Below are 16,178 nucleotides of genomic sequence, written 5' to 3' on the forward strand. Positions count from 1 at the left end.
CAGACTTGTTTTTCTAAACAACAGATGTAAGGTTTTGGTTTGGGGTAGTTTTTTGTTTGTGTTTTTTGTGTTGTTTGTTAAGAGTTTTTTTTGTTTGTTTGTTTTTTTCGGGGTTTTTTGAGGCAGGGTTTCTCTGTGTGGTCTTGGCTGCCCTAGACTCACTTTGTAGACCAGGCTGGCCTTGAACTCACAGAGATCCACCTGCCTCTGCCTGCTGGGATCAAAGGCATGCACCACTATACCCAGGCAGATATTAATTTTATCAAATAAAATTTTATCAAAATAGGAATGCACAAAATCAAGAAATAAAATTTTTAGTTTAAAAAACTTATTTCAAGAAACATTATCCCAGATCTAAAAGGAAATACTCCCATTTATAAAGTGTCTCATAAATGAAAAGCACAAAGTCAAGAGATTTCACACAACACCCAATGCTTAGATCTTCTAATCACCCTTTAGCAAAGGGACAAATACAGTTTCTAAGAGGATAAACAATTTGTTAGGGATCACACAACTTATAAGCTCTGTTGGAATTTGGGTGTGAACTCTTTTTGTTGTTGTTGTTTTGTTTTTTGAGATGGGGTTTTTCTGTGTAGCCTTGTCTGTCCTGGCCTCACTTTGTAGACCAGGCTGGTCTCGAACTCACAGCGATCTGCCTGCCTCTGCCTCCCAAGTACTGGGATTAAAGGCGTGCGCCACCACTGCCCGGCCTGGGTCTGAACTCTTAACTACCCCACGTTGCCTCAGAAACAATCATCTAATAGAAGAGATGGGTTTTTCTTTCAACAGGAAAAAGTATTATTTATCTCCCAAAGCAACTACATCTTAGAGTGGTAATCTGCAGGGCCCAAAGTTGAACAAAAAAACAGTTTCATGCTCAGTTAAAGGCCCAGTGAAAAAAATAGATGAGAATTTTGGCATAAGTAATGGTATATGGTTGAAGAATATACAAATATAAAGGAGAGACTCAGGACATGGCTACATTAGGAAGACAAAGGAGGTAAAGAAATAACTTAAAAAGAAAATTTTTTATGTGAGGCATGGTGGTGCACCCCTTTAATTCCAGCACATAGCAAGTTCCAGACCAGCCAGAGCTATATAATAAGATCCTGGCTTAAACAAAACAAAAGTGTGTGTGTGTGTGTGTGTGTGTGTGTGTGTGTGTGTAGATGCATTTGGAAGCCAGAAGAAGGAATCAGATCTCATGCATCTGGAGTTACAGGTGGTTTGTGAGCTATTGACTGTGGATGTGGGAACTGAACTTGGGTCCTCTGTAAGAAGCAACATGTACTCTTAACAGCTGAGCTTTCTCTCCAGCACATGAAGAATAATGAAATACTTCTGTTTTGTCATTATTTTTATGTTTAAACTTTTTCACAGTAGGGAAAATACTTATCTAATTAGACTCTCTAAAGTGTTTTCTTAGATATTTCAACAACTACTTTGTTGCTATAAAGCCAGACAGCATGTCTTCCTGGTACAGTGTATTTAAAAATATTGTAGAAAAATGTCCAATAACACCAAACTGTTTTATAGTTCATGCTTCCGTGTTTTTGTTCATTTTATCCCCTGCCTATTCTTCTCTTTCCTCTATTAACTATAATTCTACAAAATTCAGTCCAGTTCCAGTCTAGGAGGTATGTTTACAGCCTCCCAAATGCCATGACTAGTGCTCCACAGTTTCCTTATTCTGCACAACCTCCTAAGTTTGATGCTTTGAAAAAGGCATCAATTTACTACAAATAAAGAGACGGCAATTGCTCAGATTCACTGACAGGTAAATAGTGGCACTGCAAGCTGGACGTTTATGAACCACAGATAACATGAAATGGACTCTTTCTCCATACTCCATGCCAAGCAAAGGCTCACAGACCCCTTCAGAGTAGGGAAGATGGTGAGCACCAGGCACCACAAAGATGTTGCAGACATCTGATCAAACACTCATGCACATAAAATAAAATAAGTAAGTCTAAAGAGTATTTTAAAAAGCAGGGGTGATGTTATGATTATTGTAAATTGGGTGGGGGTGTCAGATATGTACAATCAAATATTTTTAGAAACAACACAGAACTAATAGGCTCTTAGTGTGTACATTACTTACATACTGAATGGTTTTCTTTGGCAGAGTACAAGAAAACCAAACCAAGTCAGTATCAGGCCAGGCACGGTGGTGCACACCTTTAATCCCAGTACTAGGGAGGCAGAGGCAAGTGGATCTCTGAGTTCAGGCTATCCTGGTCTACAGAGTGAGTCCCAGGACATCGGGGGCTACACCTAGCAACAATCTAAAAAACAAAAACAAAAAGCCAGATGTTTTCAATGTCAGCTAAGAATAGTGTCAATGTGCCATCAAATCCTACTGAAGATGTGAGGCATGTCAGGTTAGACTGCATGCTTATGAGTCTTAAGCTGATCTTAAAGCCTGACCAAGGGTTTCAGCTCCTTAAACTGTGGGTCAGGACCCCATATGAGCATATAACTGAATGTCCAGGTCACGAAGAATTTGGTAACATAAAAGGTTTCTGAATGCACAACAACTGTGAAATCAAAATCAAATGTATAATCACTTCCAAACGTTCTCCGCAGTACCCACCAGCATCACACTGTGTGACTTCACTGGAGCCTTCTGAACCTAATAACATGTGTAGTTTACACTGTGCCTGCCCTCCCCCAACATGAAGACAATGGATGCTTCCTGAACTATCTCAGCTGAAATCTTAGACGACTGCATGCTAATCTTTTACTGTACATATAATCCTCTGTTATTATAGAAATAAATGGTCTAATCACAGAAAACAAAGACTTTTAAAAATATTTTCCTACCATTACTACTCATCAAGTTTCAAATCATTTTACCTTTAGACTGTATTTAATATACACTTGATTTTTGGGTAAAGATTTATTTATTTATTATGTATACAATGTTCTTCCTACACTCCAGGAGAGGGCACCAGATCTCATTACAGATAGTTAGGAGCCACCATGTACTTGCTGGGAATTGAACTTAGGACCTCTGGAAGAACAGCCACTGATCTTAACCTCTGAGCCATCTCTCCAGTCCTAGATTTGATTTTTTTTTTTAATTGCTGTTTCAATTTCATTTTAAAAACTATTAAGCCAGATGTGGTGATGCACACCTGTAATCCCAATACTTGGGGAGGCGGAGGCAGGTGAAGTTCTGTGAGTTTGAGGCCAGCCTGGTGTACAAAGTGAATCCAGGATGGCCAAGACTACTCAGAGAAAACCTATCTCGAAAAACCAGAAAAAAAGATTATTAAATGAATTGGGGTTAGGGAAGGATTTTCTGCAATGCTCCTCAATATACTTCTGCTACTTTGTGCTGAATATTTTTATGTAGAAGCACTCTCGGCAATGACTGTAATAAAATCAAATTGTTGGTGATTTTCTCTCCTGCAGCATCAGACATTCACAAAGACTATTATAATTATAAGTAAGCACATCCATCTCACTAATATGTAGATTATCTTTAATAAATGGTAAAATTATATATATTATATATGTATATCAAAGAATGTTTAAAATAAAATGTTTTATGAGTAAATATCTGATTTCATATGTGCTGTATATACATGTATTCTCTAGCAGGGAAAAACTTCTCAGACAAAAAATGAAAAAGGTGAAAGAAGCTCTGCTACAGTCAATAGGAAAGGACTGCAGACAGAGTTGTCCCTGGCATATAGCAATAACAGAACTATCTTTAATGACTCATTCACATCCATAAGTATGTACTGAAAACTAACACATGCCCTCTCAGTATTGAATGCCAGCATATATAACTATTAATAAAACAACTAGCCAATAAATCATTATAAATATTTATTATGTAAACATATAATTTATTTTAATATGTTATACTTATGTTTTGTTATAAATTTTATATATACTATACATTATATAATAGATAAAATACTTTATTCATATTTTTATATAATACATAGCATAAATATGACTGTAATGTGTATAATATGTGAATAATTTATATAAATAAAACAAAGAATTAATAAAACAGCATTGAGGAAGAAAATCTAAGTAAAGATTTGAAAATAAAAAGTGAGAAATACTTAGAGAACATAGAAAATATTAAGCGACTAACTATATGCCAGAGACCACCTAAAGAAAAAATAATTGAAGATATACTAATCAACATAGGTGAGATTTGCAAGGTATAGATTATGTTGGGCAGAAGGATAGCATGTGTCAAAGCACAAATATAAACAAAGGGTCTGATGGCATGAGGAGCAGTGGGTGACACAATGGTCCTTACTGAGGAGGAGAGGTTAGGAGGAGCAGGATCGAGTCACATGTTGCCTACAAGCACATCAGTTTAAATATAACTTGGCAAGCAAAAGAAAAATGTGTTAGTTTCTTGGACATAAAAATTGACCTTCTCAGAAGGCAAGAGGCAGTTCATGTTGCATTGTCTACAAGATGAAGAGAAAGTACACAGAACGAGCCAAGTGGGAGCCTTCCTCATCAAACCAAACCCAGTACAGTTAAATCTAAAGGAACAGTGGTAATGGCACCAATCAACGTCATAAGGGGAAATCCCAAAGACACCTGAAAAACCCACTAAAGAAATAAAGTATCTACTCTAAGTATATAATATTCATTTTTAAATGGACACCAGGAAAAGACCACTAAAATAAATAACTGACCTTTAAATTCAGAATGTGATCCATTAATAGAAAACATCTCGGCTGCTTCAAAGTAAGGTCAATAGGTCCCCCTCTCTGCTGTGGGTCCCAGTTCAGCATCAGCTGCAGCCAGGTTTCCATGGGCTCTACTATTAAACTGAAAAGTGAACAAGAAATGTGGGAATAGCACTGTGTCCCAGTTAGACAGGCAATCTTCTCATACCATTCTATATCTTACTTTCAAATAACACATGTAATGGCCACGAACACACCTTCTCCCATCACAAAACAGCCCAAGTCCCCAAATCACTCTGTGACAGGCAAATCCAAAAACAAACAATCCCAACTCAATCTTCAGGGAACCCATTTACTTCTTCTTCTTCTCTCTCTTTTATTTTTTTGGTTTTTCGATACAGGGTTTCTCTGTGTAGTCCTGGCTGTCCTAGACTCACTTTGTAGACCAGGCTGGCCTCGAACTCACAGCTATCCTCCTGCCTCTGCCTCCCAAGTGCTGGGATTAAAGGCGCGCGCCATCACGCCCAGCAACCATTTACTTCTTTACTCTTTGGGTTTCTTAGCTTCTAAGGCAATCCGTTGACTGGCAACAGTGTCAGTTCCACAACATTTGTGCTATCCAATAGGACCATCACTAACAACAGTGTTATTTATATTTACACTTACTCAACATTCAGTTCCTTAGTCACAATCACTGTCCTCTACCAGCCCAGGTAGCGCAGGGAAGCAAAGTCAGCAAGCAAGCTAGGCAAGCACTGCAGTGAGCCACACCCCCATCCCTAACGACCTTTCAAGTGCTCAATAAGCCTCATGTGACAGACAGCCAAGGCTTTCCTCCTCCTGCAAAGGTCTACTAGGTAACAGACAACTGCCTCCCACACTTACCTACAAAGGCTGTTTGGCTGAGGTAAATGGCTACTAAACCGAACTTCTCCGGTCATCTCTTCACATGCAAATATACACTTTGGGTCTTTCTTTTTAATCTTCTCATGCCTATAAAAACAAGATACTTTCGTTGACAACCTGAATCTCTGACAAATACTCTCAAGGCTTCTTACCATGTAATCTTATTCAATTTTGTGTATGGAAAGAAAAAAAAATAACTGAAGTTTTGCTATTACCATTAATCATGGCAAAGTTCTCCTCATTTCTTACCAGGTAAATGGCTGTAAATGATGCAAAAAAGGCCTGTATCCAGCAATACATTCAAACACCATGGTCCCAAAGCTCCAATAATCCACAGTGGCTGTGTACGGCTTATTTTCAAAGAGCTCTGGGGCCTTAAAATAGAAAGTGATTTAAGTGCCAACACTGAAGAAAAGAGCTACTATTGTTTTGAACTAGTATATTCATTGCCTAAATAACAATGAGAATTTCAAATAATTAAATCAAACAACTATTGACTCACCAAATACTGCAATGTTCCCACAAAAGATGTACAGAGACTTCCTTGATCAACATCCTTGGCATAACCCAAATCAATGATTTTATGCATTATCTGTGAATAAGGCATAATATGTATTAAATTATTGAAACAGATGCAAAAGAAATGTAGGTTGGGAGTATAGTTTAGTGACATTGCTCCCATTACATGAACAAGGGTCTGAGCACAGCAAAAAATAAGAAGCTGAGCCACTGAGATGGCTCAGCTGGTGAGGCACCTGTCACCAAGCCTGATGACCTGAGTCTGATCCCCAGAATACAAATGAAAGAGAATTAACTCCTGAAAGTCGTCCTGCTATCTGCACGAGTTATAGCACATGATGCCCTCCTCCTGTGCCCTCCACCACATGTGGAACACATACACATACACATAAAACAAAAATAATAGTGGCAATAATAACAGCATTAGTAATAAAAAATCTAATATTAAAAAGCCCCTACGATTTAATGCAGTGAGGACTGCAATAGAATGGTGACAACGTACTATGGGTATATAACTAATAAGGACACTAAAATCTCTAAAGATTTACTGTGTCAGGGAGACCTTAACAATGGGCATGAAACAGTCTTCAAGTTTCACCTACCTTCCCACCAACATCTTGAAGAACTATATTTTCAGGTTTTAGATCTCGATGTATTATTTTGTTTTCATGCAAATATCGAATTCCAGATCCTAAATAAAAATGTAAAGTGTATTGTGAAGTGACAGAAAATACTGTTTTGTTTTTTTAAAATAATGTCTCATTTTGTTTTTATTCTTAGTGTTTTTGACACACTGGCATGGAATTCTCTATGTGGCCAAGGATTACTTCCAATTCCTAATTGTCTTGTTCCACCTCCCAAGTGCTGGAACTGTAGACATGCAATTATAGTATATACTCATTTAATTTATGGGATCTACATTAAAAGCAAACAGAACAATTAATTTTTGGGAAAATACCTGTAAACACATGGCTTTTTCCTCCTACCTAAATCACATTCTTAAACTAGACTTTGATGCCTTCAATCTAGGAAAAAAAGCAACACCAAAACACAGGGAAATTAATTCTCGGCTTTTGAGGTTTCTCTAAAGGTCTAAGATCACGGTTATATTTGGATTTTTACAGTAGTACTTCTGCACAAAGGAGAATTCTATCCCAAGATAACTTGAGGACCTATCCCTGAAAGGTGTAATTCTACTATAAACAAAACTGCTATGTCAGCGTTGGGAGCTGTGAGAGGGGATGAAGTGAATACTATTTCATGCCGTTTCTGTTACCATTAGAACATCTATTAGACAAGGATACAGAGCCAAACAACAAACAAAAACCTCCAAATACAAACAAATATCAAATGTACTAGTTTTCATTAGCATCATTAGAAACAGACTTTTCTAAATTTTTGTATGTTAAAAGTCCAAATGCTTTGTAGAGTAAACAAACAGTCCTCCTTAACCTCTAAGCAGCACACAAAAGTTTTTGTGGACTAAAGGGGCAGTAAATCACGATATTTTAATGTTAGTTACATACCTATGTCACTCAGTAAAGAAAGTATCTGGCTTTCTTTAAGTCCACAACAATTTTCTGGTTTGTTGAGTAGCTGAAAAGAAAACAGAAGTCTACAATTTATGCTATTGCTAAGTAGCAATAGCATCACACATTAATCACTATACTGTCAGAATATTCAAATGAAAAAAATAAGTCACAGCAAGGAAATTAAAAGGACCGGGGCACAGTAGTACATGTCTGTAAGGCCAGCACATGGGAAGATGAGGCAAGACCATGAATTCAAGGCCAACATGGGCTACGCTGAAAGAGTCTGCTTCAAAAATAGTAGCAATGACAAGAGATATAAGGGGAAAAAAATAATCACCAATTCCATGCTGAAGTTGAGTAAATTTCATAAGAAGGCTCATACAAAGTAAAGACAAAGGCAATAGCACTTAAAATTGGAAAATGCTGACAAAGAGATATATTTAATATTAAATAAAAAGATTATAATATTAAAAACAACTTTTGAATAAGTTTCACAAACATTGATACTTTTATTTAATTAAAATGACCAGCATTGCATAGTCCCACCTTAGAAATAACAATTAAAAAAGCACGTTCTAGGCCAGGCATGGTAGAACATGCCTTTAATCCCAGAGGCAGAAGCAGACAGATCTCAAGGCCAGCCTGGTCTACAAAGCAAATTTTAGGCCTACCAGGGGTACACAGTGAGACCTTGTCTCAAAAAACATCAATAAACCTAGGATATATATAGTGATTAGTTTGTTTTTGTTTTGTTTGTCAACTTGTCACAAGCTGGAGTCATTTGGAAAGAGGAAAGAAACCTCATTTGAGGCAATGCCTCTGTCAGACTGGGTAGGAGACAAGTCTGTGGGACATGTTCTTGATTAACAATTGATGCGGCAAGGCCCAACTCACTGTGGAAAATGCCCACCCTGGGCAGGATGTGGTCCTGGATTGTATAAAAAAGCAGGCTGAGGGCTAGAGAGATGGCCCAGAGGTTAAGAGGACTATCTGTTCTTCCAGAGGTCCTCAGTTCAATTCCCAGCAACCACATGGTGGCTCATAACCATCTATAATGAGATCTGGTGCCCCTTTCTGGCAGGCAGGAATGCAGGTAGGCACACATGCAGGCAGAGCATTGTATACATAATAAATAAATAAATCTTTTTTTTTTTTTTTTTAAAGCAGGCTGAGCAAGTCATGAAGAGCAAGCCAATAAACAGTGTTCCCTCGTGGCTTCCACTTTAGTTCCTGCCTTCTTTTCCTCAGTGATGGCTGTGATGAAGATACATACAACTGTTTGTTTTCCCAAGTTGCTTTTGGTTCTGGTCTTTATCACAGCAATAGAAAGCACTAAGACAAGCGCTAGCAAGTACTTTCTGTAAGGAGCCAATGTTAAGTACTGCAGGCCACAGAAGCCATAGAATCTGTTACACCGGCAGCCATGAACATGCACAGTGCTGTGCTCCAGTAAAAGTGTATTTACAGAACAGGCGGCAGGATCAGAGCTGTCTGTCCTTACTCTGGATGACTGCATCACATGATTCAGACATTGCTAATGTTTGTGCTTTACCATCTCAGTATCACCAAATGTCCACACTACCTTCCGAAGGTCCCCTCCAGAACAGTACTCCATTGCTAGAAGAGGTACATCGTTAATTAGAAAATTCAATTCCTCAGGAACATCACAGGCCTTTACAACATTTGCATGGTTCAACCTAACAAGGAGAAGGCATTACAATAAAAAAAAATTTCCAGTGAAGGACTGGATTTGAAATGGTAATTGGGAGTTAACTAGTGAGATAAAGCTTACTTTTATTTTTATTTATAAGATTCTAAATTCTGATTATACAGCAGTTAATCTTAGCTAAAAAGCTAAGACGCTATTAATTTCTGAATTGTCTGATAAATGAATTTTACAAGGAACATACCAACACTGTTACTATCATATTTCTTTGTGCCAAGCAGTATGTTCTTTACATACATATATCACTAAATTACCTGTCTCAGTAATCTTAATACAAGTATATTTGTTAACAGTATCATCCATGAGAAAACTGAAGCACAAATTGGTTAGGTAACATAAGATCACACGGCAAGTAGGCTGTCAATGATGATTTAAATCTGAGAATCTGGCACCAAAGCCTACTTCACACTGCTTCTTCCACAGGGGAGTACTAAAAATCTGGATATATTTCCTTCCAGTTTTAATTACAAATATAGTTTTTTCAATAAATATGAATCACAGTATTTACTGGGTTTTAACAGTTCTTTTTAAAAAAATTGTTTTACTGTCAGAAGAGGGTCTTGAATCCCCTGGAAATCTAGTTAGGGATGATTATAAGCCACGGGGTGGGGACTGGAGATTGGAGACTGAAACTGAACCTAAGTGTTCTTAACTGCTCATCCCTTTCTTCAGTCCCATAGTTTGGAGGTTTGTTAGTTTGTTAGCATACAATCTATGCTCTTAAGCTCTGTCATCATCACAAAGTAGTTGAGTCCTAAACTAGTAGAGTCTCATGTCCCAGGAACTAAAGAAACAAGTGCCAGGTATAGAGTCTGAGAATTTATATTAAGTTTTCCTGGTGACTCTGCCACTTAGCCGAGTTTGAAAGCCAAAATAAGATCAGTTGAGCACAAAATTAAAGTTATAGAGTGCTCACTTCAAGCCCAGTACAGCTGTGTGACTGTGTCCCATTGTTCTCATCTACGGCAGTATTCGAATACACAGTGGTGATGATTAGTACAAGAACGATCTGTAATGCACACTATTTCTTTAAAAAGATTTATTTATTTACTATTATGTATACAGTGCTCTGCTTACATGTACCCCTGCAGGCTAGAGAAGGGCATCAGATCACATTACAGATGGTTGTGAGCCACTGTGTGCTTCCTAGGAATTGAACTCAGGACTGGAAGAGCAGTCAGTGCTTTAAACCAATGAGCCATCTCTCCAGACCGTAAAGCACACTATTAAAGTTACAATATATCCACTGCTCCTTCAAAACCTCAATTCTCTTCTCCTTAAACACACGCACTATTCTTAGTGACTCATTTCTAACAGAATGCAGTGGGAAAAGTGAAGTATAACCTCTAAGACAGCTTCATAAGAGATACATCAGCTTTCTTCTTACTCTCCTCATTCAGATGATTATGCTGGGGAAGCTAGTTGCCACACCATTAAAACATGTGCACTTCCCTACGGAGAGGTGCCCTTACTGGAGAACTGTTGTTGCCTCTGACCAATAGCCACATGAGTGGGCCTGGAAGTTAATACTCTAGCCTTGGTCAAGCCAAGGAGATATCTCAGGAGAGACCCTAAGCCAGAGCCACAGATAACTCAGTCACAAACTACAGATACTAAATATTCAGAGTTTTGCGCTATGAAATTTTGGGATAATTGTCTACAAAACAATAGATGCACTATTTAATAAAAGTTAAGTACAAAAAGAAGTGACAATTTATATACTAGTCACCAAGTTGCCCAATATTCAGGAGAACCATTAAAAGAGCCAGATTGAGAATGTTGCCTAGCTAATTTAAACTATAACTTTCTTAGCCATATGTGATCAAACTATCTAAAATAGAACACATATAATCAATGACAAAATCACATTTCCAAATAGATCTTGAGAAAAGTGGACCCCTAACCTCTTTCCCTACTATTGAAAACTGGGTAAGCTATAGAACTGAAGAAATCTAAGCCATAGCATACACTTACTTTTTCATGATCTGGATTTCATGGCACCATCGTTCTCTGTTTTTTGTACTTAGCTCTAGGCGACAAGACTTAATTGCTATTTTGAGATCAAGTTCCTGTCAAAATAGAAAATATATATAAATTAGGTTCTTGTACAGATTTACTTACAATCAAAGAAATGTCAACCCAGAAAAACAACACACTTTTTAGCTTTACCAATTAAATATATTGTCCGCAGCTCTCTTTAGCCAACATTAGTTACATGAACCATAATACTATTATACCAATGATTTGAGCTGACATTCAAATATACAATAGTACGTAAGCAAAAAGTGACCGAGGCAGATCCTACAACAGGTTTCTTCAAAAGATTAGATACAGTATTTAATATGTTAGAATAGTGTCTCAAACAGGCTACTCGAAATATACAAACATCCCATTTCCCCAACGATTTCCGTCTCCAAGCTTAGTCAAAACAACAAACAAGGGCGCTAAACTCTAGTATAACCAGAAGGAAGAAGATATTTCGGGGCTCCCTATCTCAACAAAGCATGTTTTTATATGACCAGACAGGTCTGATGCAAAACAAAAACAAACAAATCCCTCCAATACTAGATCCCAATCTTTGCATTTTCAATGACATGGAAAACATCCAGACAACTGTACTTCTGTCCTAGTATCTATAAGACTCATGCCTGTGACTAGTAATTTCACCAGTTCTGACTGAAAATTAAACTAAACATTACAGGAAACAGCCAGACTTCATCATATTCTCATAATTTCAATAATGCAGTCAGAACCGAACAGGCTACACTGCATTAAGAGCTTCTCAAAATCTCTGACACAAACCCAAGGTGTGGTAAAAACTGTAGAACAGAGAGAGAAGTACCCAGGGTTGAGGAGGACAGAGAAGTGAGGAGCAAGTCTTACCTTGGATGGGATGGTCTGAATTAGGAGTCAGGAGGAAGACTAAGGCTAAGAGGCAAGGCAGTGTCTAGCGCAGGGGTGGGGAGGCGGACAGAGCCAACAAGCTTTACCACAACGCTCACTTCTTTCAGCTTTTATTATAAGCAGATAGGTACCTGGTAACAGTTCATCCTATAGAAAATGTTATCACCACAGAGACTCCAGCACAATGAAGACAATAAGCTCTAAATCTGACATGAACGAGGCAGAAAGTTATCCATTTTATATAGGTCCCAACTGCAAGAGACCTTTCAACTACTTGGTTTGTATTTCCCCCGCTCTGTGAACTCAATGAGACCAAGCTGAGTGTGGTGGTTTGAACAGGTATAGCCCCCATAAGGGAAGTGGTACTATTAGGAGCTGTGGCCTTGTCGGAGGAAGTGCCACCATAGGGGCCAGCTTCGAGGTCTCCTACACTCAAGCTCCACCCAATGTGCCACACAGTCCCCTCCAGTTGCCTGCAGTTCTAGGTGTAGACCTCTCGGCTCCTCCGGCACCATGGCTGCCTGCACACTGCCATGCTTCCCACCATGCTGAGAATGGACTGAACCTCTACAACTGTATGTAAGCCAGCCCCAGTCAAATGTTTTCCTTGGTAAGAGCAGCCTTGGTCATGGCACCTCTTCACAGCAATGAAACCCACACTGAGACATCTGGGTACTCGCTTTGCCAATACTTTCAGTGTTCAGGGCATAACACCGAGCTGCCGTTTATTTCTGAGACAAGAGTCTTCTGTAACTCATGCTGGTCTTGACCACAATATGAAGCCCATCCAGGCAGGCCTCAAACTCAAACCCTCCTGCCTCAGGACCCAGGGACTAGGATTACAAGTGTATACCACCATGCCCAGCTGTACTTTGTTTCTATGTCTATCTCTCTCTGAAATGGAAATCTCCTTCAGGGTAGAAAATATTATTCTTGTTGACTTGGGCACCTGAGATGTGTATGTGGAATACTGGACCATTACTCCTACCAGCCAGTACCCTGAAAGCAGTAACCACAACCTTAAGATGTCACTACAATGCCTATACTTGGCTTTATTGCTTTTCTAATTAAACTTATTCCTCATATGTAATGTTTCAGAACACCATTTTTATGTTACAGTTTCTTTTTTTAAAGCCCAATTAGTAAGGGTTATGATAGCCTCAACAACAACAACAACAAAAACCACAGGAACAGTGGAGCGCTATCAGCAGACATTACCTATGCAAGACCTTACTAAAAACAAACAAACAAACAAAAAAACACAAGCAAAAATCTATTATTAACTGACTTAACTCTCAAGCAGACCCAGAACGTATGTACATTCTTCTAAATATTTTACAGACAACAAATCGTATACTACAATGATTAGTGTTCAAGATCTATTAGTCACGGGGCTGGAGAGATGGCTCAGAGGTTAAGAGCACCGACTGCTCTTCCAGAGGTTCTGAGTTCAATTCCCAGCAACCACATGGCGGCTAAAAACCATCTATAGTGGGATCTGATGCCCTCTTCTGGCCTGCAGGTGTATGTGCAGGCAGAGCACTGTATACATAATAATAAATAAATAAATCTTTTTTTAAAAAATCTATTAGTCACAACATTCTTCAAGAAAGCAAAGCCCTCAATGGTAATGCAATAGTTTGTATTGATATGAGTCCTGAGAAAAGCTGCACAGTTTTAATTGACTTATCAAAAGACCCACAACTCAAACATAACTGACTGGGGCTGAGGATGTTATCCCCTGTGGACCACTTGTCTAGCATGTGCAAGGCCTTGTGTTCTGCCCTAGCACTAACAACAACACATTAAAATAAACAAAGTGACTGTTAGTTTGAGAACCTTTTAAAAGCACGAATAACTGCTGTTGCAATGTGAAATGTTTTTAATCGAATCCAAACAAATTTCCTGAGCTCGAGCTCATCTTTCATTCTATTTCCTTCCCTTTGAAACTGGGATCATTTGCACCACCTTCCCTTCACACTGTTCTGTGCCTGAAATGCTCCAATTCCACAGGGCTCCAAAGGTGCAATTCTGGACACCAGGAAGGCCCTTCCTTGTCTACTCCAGTCTCCAGTGGACCACACCGCCCCCGAGGGAGCACGCAGGGACGGACACACACACACACACACACACACACACACACACACACACACACACACACACACACACACACACACACACACACACACACACACACACACACACACGATATTCATGCATACTCCTTGTCACCGACTCAGCTGTAGGCGCACACACTGACACCCGACATTCGTACCCTACCACAGCGGCAACAGCACCACCTCACTCACTGCCCTGGGATCTCAGACACACCTGGAACTCCGCCACCTAGGCTCACAAGCTCCGTGTCACCCGCACTCGCTCGCTGTCCCTCCCACCCCCCAGCACGGCCCAAGGTCTCAACGACCACCCCTCCCACCTTGCCTGACAGCCCGGGTTCCAGGGACGCCCAGACAGACTCAGCGCCACTGCTCCCTCCCCGCCGCACCCCCCACCCTCCCCGCCTCACCCGGTGCTGGTACAGACAGACGTTCCCGAAGCCGCCAGTGCCAAGCCGCTCCCGCATCTCCCAGGGGCCGCCCGCGCCCGGCCGCAGCCCCGGGGGCCGCTCCATGGGGCGGGAGCACCAGCCGCCTCAGGCTCCGCCGCCGGTCCAAGGCCGGTTCCGGTCCTCCTAGGCTCGCGCGGCTTTCTCGCGAGACCTACGCGTCACTTCCGATGGATTCCGCATGGAAAAGTCCCACCCCAAGCTTCTGGAGTCACCCTGGGATTGGTGCTGGCGAATGGGCTGGGCACGAGCGCGTGGCTCAGTGCTCTTTTAAGTGCCCTGGGTGTCTTCCAGGCGATTTAGACCTTCGTGCGTGAGATTTTTATTTTATTTTATTTTGTATATATTTTTAAATTAGTTCCGTGAGGGCTTCATAAAGTGTGTCTTTATTTTAAAACAACTTTCTCCAAACCCTAAACTTCGCAATGTCCACATTTCATCCATTTCAGAACCCTGCCATCTGCCCTAGACCCCCACCACCCCGCTGGTCGGCACTGGTAAAGGCCACCACCAGTGCCACCGTAAATATGAAAGAAAACTGCGCTAACCAGCCTGTTGATTCATTAGCCTTCGAAGTCCAGTACGGTTTCCTACACACCTGTTCAGAATTTCTCCTATAATCCCAAACCACCCAAGAATGTGACGTTCCTTATTCCAGAGTGAAAACTTTTTGTCGGACCTTGCCGCTCATCAGTCTCGCTGTTTCACACTTGCCAAAACAGAGGTTCTGGGTTGCTCCACAGGGCTGCAAAGACAGGCTTGAGGGAGCTCTTGGTCCATGAAGGTATCGAAGCGCTGGGTTACAGAGGGAAAATCTACCCGCCTAGCTATTTGAGTGGGTTATCTGCTTCACGTTCTAAGACAGGATCTCGTACAGTCCAGCCTTGTCTAGAATCTGCTATTCCTTCATCTTTCCAATGCTGGAATGACAGGCTTGTAGCACCCAACCGGGCTGAAGCTAGGGATGCTAATAACTCAACAGCATATGAGTCAGCAGAGTCAAATTGCCAACGTCAGCGTAGGTAACTGATGATGAGTCACTATTCGCTAAGTTGGTTTCTATTGTTTTCATGTCTCCTAGAAATGAGCCTGAGAAGACATCGCTTAGAGCAGAGCAGACTATTATGTAACAGCATGAAACCTCATTTGCCGGGTATGACAGGGCCAGGAGTGCTAGGTGTGTGCAGCTTCCACTGGTGGGATGTCATACTGAAAACTACAGCCAGGATAATGTTGCCTGGGCTAACCAAGTTGGTTCCTACAGTTACTTCACTTTTTATTCTATTCTTTGTTTTTTTGAGGTGCAGTGAACTTTATTGATGATATTCAAGAGAGTAGGGCTCCCTGGGTCCCTC

General features: G+C 40.3%; 1 protein-coding gene across 2 annotated transcripts in view; it reads right to left on the bottom strand.

The window, feature by feature from the left end:
- The window catches only part of Chuk (component of inhibitor of nuclear factor kappa B kinase complex), a 33,489-nt gene extending 18,542 nt beyond the window's left edge, over positions 1-14,947 (bottom strand). For both annotated transcript variants that reach the window (XM_051146621.1, XM_051146620.1), the window contains exons 1-9: positions 14,785-14,947; positions 11,328-11,422; positions 9,210-9,324; positions 7,622-7,691; positions 6,698-6,786; positions 6,079-6,168; positions 5,826-5,950; positions 5,556-5,663; positions 4,677-4,812 (exon numbers count right to left, since the gene is read on the bottom strand). In XM_051146621.1, the coding sequence (XP_051002578.1) occupies positions 4,677-4,812; positions 5,556-5,663; positions 5,826-5,950; positions 6,079-6,168; positions 6,698-6,786; positions 7,622-7,691; positions 9,210-9,324; positions 11,328-11,422; positions 14,785-14,889 (933 nt within the window). In that variant the 5' untranslated portion in view covers positions 14,890-14,947. The remainder of the gene's footprint in view (positions 1-4,676; positions 4,813-5,555; positions 5,664-5,825; positions 5,951-6,078; positions 6,169-6,697; positions 6,787-7,621; positions 7,692-9,209; positions 9,325-11,327; positions 11,423-14,784) is intronic.
- Between the last annotated feature and the right edge of the window lie 1,231 nt (positions 14,948-16,178).

Source organism: Acomys russatus, chromosome 5, assembly GCF_903995435.1.
Source record: "Acomys russatus chromosome 5, mAcoRus1.1, whole genome shotgun sequence".
Taxonomy (NCBI): Eukaryota; Metazoa; Chordata; class Mammalia; order Rodentia; family Muridae; genus Acomys; species Acomys russatus.